The sequence below is a fragment of the Macrobrachium rosenbergii genome, chromosome 12 (genome assembly GCF_040412425.1).
Source record: "Macrobrachium rosenbergii isolate ZJJX-2024 chromosome 12, ASM4041242v1, whole genome shotgun sequence".
Lineage (NCBI taxonomy): Eukaryota > Metazoa > Arthropoda > Malacostraca > Decapoda > Palaemonidae > Macrobrachium > Macrobrachium rosenbergii.
Window position 1 is genome coordinate 43,853,489 of NC_089752.1, and position 4,278 is coordinate 43,857,766.

The following is a 4,278-nucleotide window of genomic DNA, read 5'->3' on the forward strand; positions in this document are numbered from 1 at the left end:
TCATAGCGGTAGTCACAGACTGTAAACATGGCAGACGAACAAGAACACCGCATTCGCCGCCCGAGGAATTTTCGTCCAATACTGGATATATTCAATGTGTATGATGACAGTGACTTTAGAAAAAGATATAGAGTTGATCAAAATGGCCTCATGTACTGTATGTGACTGACTTGATCAGAGAGGTGATTGCCAACCGTACAGAGGAGTCATGCCATAGGCCTAACACTAGAGATGAAACCGGCGCTTACTTTGAGGTATTTTTCAACAGGCAAAATGCAACTCTGCAATGGTGATGACTTTGGTCTCTCTCAGCCCATAATTAGCAGAATAATTACACAGACTGTTAATGCTCTACAGCTCCACGGATGATCCAAAGATTTGTGAAGTTCCCAACCAGAAATTACAGCTTTAGTGAACCAAGTGCTGTACTCTTCATGCACAATACAATATTTAATCTCTTTCATTAAAGTAAATTTTCTTTAAAGCATATTCATAGCCAGTGATAATATTCAAGCACTGGATATGTCAAAATGAAAATGAAAGGAAATGACAAATATATGGTTTTATTTTTTCTTATTCTTAATTTTACAATTAAGCAAGTAAATGGTTCCTAGATAGGGCAAAATATACCTGCGCTGGGCACCTCCGCAATTGGGGAAGTCATTATTTCAGTCTGCAATCTCGGTGGAGGAAGGGGAAAAGAAGGATGAAAGAATAGGGGGTGGTGATGGATGATTGGGGAGGGGTGGGTAAAGGAGAAAGAGTGGGGAAGACAATAGGCATTAATTATTTGGGTAAAGATGCCTGTAATTGACTTATTAGAAGGCCTCCAGTTCAAATGCTTTTCTTTTTGCATCAGCTGCAGCTCTTTCAGCTTCAGCTGCAGCTATTTTGGCTTCCCAGAAAGCCAATTCTGCTTTTTGTTTCTTTGCCCGAAAAGTGTCTTCAAGCAAAGGAAACAGAGGACGCTTTAATGATGATGATGATGATGATGCTGGGACTGAAGACTGTGGATGTCTTGAAAGTGTTGACGGTGTTGAAGTGGGTATTAATACCGTCGAGATATCACCTTCAAAGGTGACATCGACTGCATCAGACATCACCTCACATGCCTCTTCCACTTGTTCCTCTGACTCATCCCTGAAATATAAGACAGCATCTGATATTGTTTTTTTCCTTTTCCTTTGTTTGCATGATAAAAAACAAATACTGGTGACTGTATTGTCTGAAAGTCAAATAACACCATTTTCCTCTAATATCCAAGCATTTTCCACAAAAATGAACATCAAAATAATTCAACTCGCACCAAAATTGACTGGAAAGAAACTGTATTTTTCCAAAAACTTGTTTATTATTACCCAAAATCAAAAGCTGAAGAATCCATGTGACCTCCCAGTCCAGAAATGGCTACATTTTGCACTCCTAAAATTGATTCGACGGCCACTGCAACCTCTGATAGGGGCTTGGGGGGTGGGGGGGACCACCACCTGTAATAACAGTAGTGTTAGCAACAAAAATTTCATAAAAATAATACAGTAATAATATTAATGCTAAATGCTGAAACAATATGAGTATAATTTGAGTTTAGGTCTGAGTCTAAAGTTCTTAATTTTACTGCTCATAATAGATCATTCATATTGTACACTACCTGGTAAATTTGTAATTGTAGCCAAGAGCTCTGAATTGTTTTTCCCAGTAAAAACCAGAAAATTCACTACAAAACACTTCATATTATGCTCCAGTATCAATAAAATGATGGGGAAAACCTTTACAGCCACCTAACAAGGTTGGGGGACCACAGGTGGGAACCGGGGGTTTTGGGTGGGTGAAGAGGAAAACTACAAAAATAGTACTTATAATAATGTTAAATATGTAATTTTTGAAAGATGACGGCCAAAAATTGATGTGAATTATGATAAAAAAAAATTATTTCATGCATCAGTGGAATCTACAGGACATTTGCTATCGACGTAAGTTTCTATTTTTTCCAATGTCAACCACGAAGCTAACCTACAATAATAAGTAAATTTTGTGCACTAGTCTAACCAATAACGCTTACCTACCCTCAACTTTAAACATCGTTATTTTTGTTATTAGTATCTGTGCATTCTATACACTATCCCCCTTAATTCTAGGTGTCTACTTTTTTAAAAGCTCGCACAGACCTATTCTACAGATTTACCATAGGATTTTTGGATATATTTTTAAGGGGGAAAAAATAAAGGTGTGGAGTTATTCTCAATAATGGTAATTTTCTAGTTTAAAGTCGCATAATATGAAAGCTTTTAAGGAAGAAAAGTTGCTTATCTTGGCCTAACGTGTAAGAATCTCAAGAGGGAAGGCTTAAATAAAAAAATAAAAAAAAGAGGGGCCTGGGGGGAAGGCCCAGCTCCTCAGCTAGGACATAACCAATTCACTGACAAGTTAGAGAAGTGCTTTAGGTTATTATGGGCACTAGCCTAACCTTAAACACCTACCTAACCTGTCACTAAATTGGTTATTTACTAGCTGGGGGGGCTGCGCCCTCCCAGCCTCCCCCCTTTTTATTTATGAGTTCAACCTTGATATTCTTACATTTTGGGCCAAGATAAACAACTTTTCTTTGTTAAAAGCTTCCTTATTATGCAATTCTAAAATAGAAAATTACCTTGAGAATTACCAAGGTATGTAAGTTTGGTTAGGTATTGTATTGTTACATTTATGATGTAAAACCATTGGTCAAGGTTTACTTTGAACAGCACAGCTGTAATGTAGAGTCATGGCCATCCAATTTTATCTAACCTAACCTTGCTGTGAAAGCAATGTCGAGACCAACATCAATTTTTCTATCATGCGTAGTCTTACATAACTTAACTAGCCTAGGAATTTCAGTTATTAGTTGTATGGCTGATAATGGATAACAGAAGGGCTTCTTACCTGTTGCTGCCACAGATTTTCTGTGGTTGCACAGCTCTTCCCTTCCCTGTGCTTTGAGTGCCCACCATTTCTTTACTACATCACACTTGGTCCGGGGGGCAGACTCGGGAAATGAAGCATTCAGTTTTTGTGACATCTACCCTCGTGTCTCGTCTCATCTTCGCTGTCACTTCCGAGCTGAATTTTTTCCCTTCTATTATATGCCTGTTTTCATCATTCTATCAACTGCAGTAGACGAAGACAAGCGTCTTGCCTTCCTCTGCCTCCTGGGTTTTGGAATACCCACTGGCACTGCAGAATCGATAGCAGTCGGTATTGAATCCATTTCTAAGGATGGATGGTGACGATAGCCTTGGTCTGTGTTGTTTGAAGAGTCCGACAGTCCGCAAAAATTAAAAGAAAACAAAACATACCCGGAAAATAAATACTTTTGATTTAAACAATAATTTATAGATCACAAGGTTAATATCATAAGTAACAAATATATTGGATTTTTTGGTATAATTTTTTTATTAAAATAATGGCTTAAATCGTATATTCATGGACTGTAGCAACATATTTTCCGCTATTGTTAGCGGGATCTTCCCTTAAAAGTTTCTCATAAACATACTCTTTTTCATAGCTATGAGATTCTCTCAGAGCGTTGATAAACACTCTTAGAAATTCCTCTTAACTATGAGTGATTAAGTGACTTGTAAGGGAATATTTATGAGATTTCATAAGACCTATGATAAATACAGCCCCAGGTGATGTAATAGTGTTATACATTTCCTCTCTCAGACCCTCCTCCAATAGTTCATGGTTGCTTGCCTCCATTAAGAAATCTTGGAAAACACGCCATTGTTACATACAATGACAAAAGAGAATGTTATGTAATCATGAAAGAACATCCAGCATCATAAAATTAAACAGAATGTCTTCTAATCTTGAAAGAACATATAGCACCATAAAAATGTTATTCGAAAATAGGATATACTTCTCGCAGGCAGTGGATGTCAGTAAACAGGTTTATATTTCTTTTAATGCTGCAACAATCAGAGCGCAAAATTCCACGTTAAGAAAATGCAATATCGCCTCAGAACGAGTGAAGCTCCCTGTGTATGCAAAAGACTTGTCCGAATGACGAGCCGGAGATATTTAAATGGCCCTTTTGTGTAAAAAAATTTTCAACTTGAATTTTTCGTTTCAAGCGTGTAATATTTTGGTAAATGAAGATTTTTTTTTACACTTACATTTATTTAGTTTAAGTTTTGGAAAATTTACTTGCATTATCAGTGATAATCAAAAGTTAACTGTAAGAAATGAGATTTCCCTTCTCATTTCTTCAACCCTGATCGCTTTCAGTTACAAGGACAGGTCTAT

At 37.1% G+C, this 4,278-nt stretch overlaps 1 protein-coding gene across 1 annotated transcript; it reads right to left on the reverse strand.

The window, feature by feature from the left end:
- Window positions 1-327: 327 nt before the first annotated feature.
- Window positions 328-3,620, reverse strand: LOC136843642 (uncharacterized). The gene is made up of 3 exons (XM_067112184.1): window positions 2,917-3,620; window positions 1,359-1,487; window positions 328-1,140 (listed from the first exon to the last, which is right to left on the reverse strand). Exons 1-3 carry the CDS (start codon window positions 2,982-2,984, stop codon window positions 819-821), a joined length of 519 nt encoding a protein of 172 aa, XP_066968285.1. The 5' UTR covers window positions 2,985-3,620; the 3' UTR covers window positions 328-818.
- Window positions 3,621-4,278: the final 658 nt, after the last annotated feature.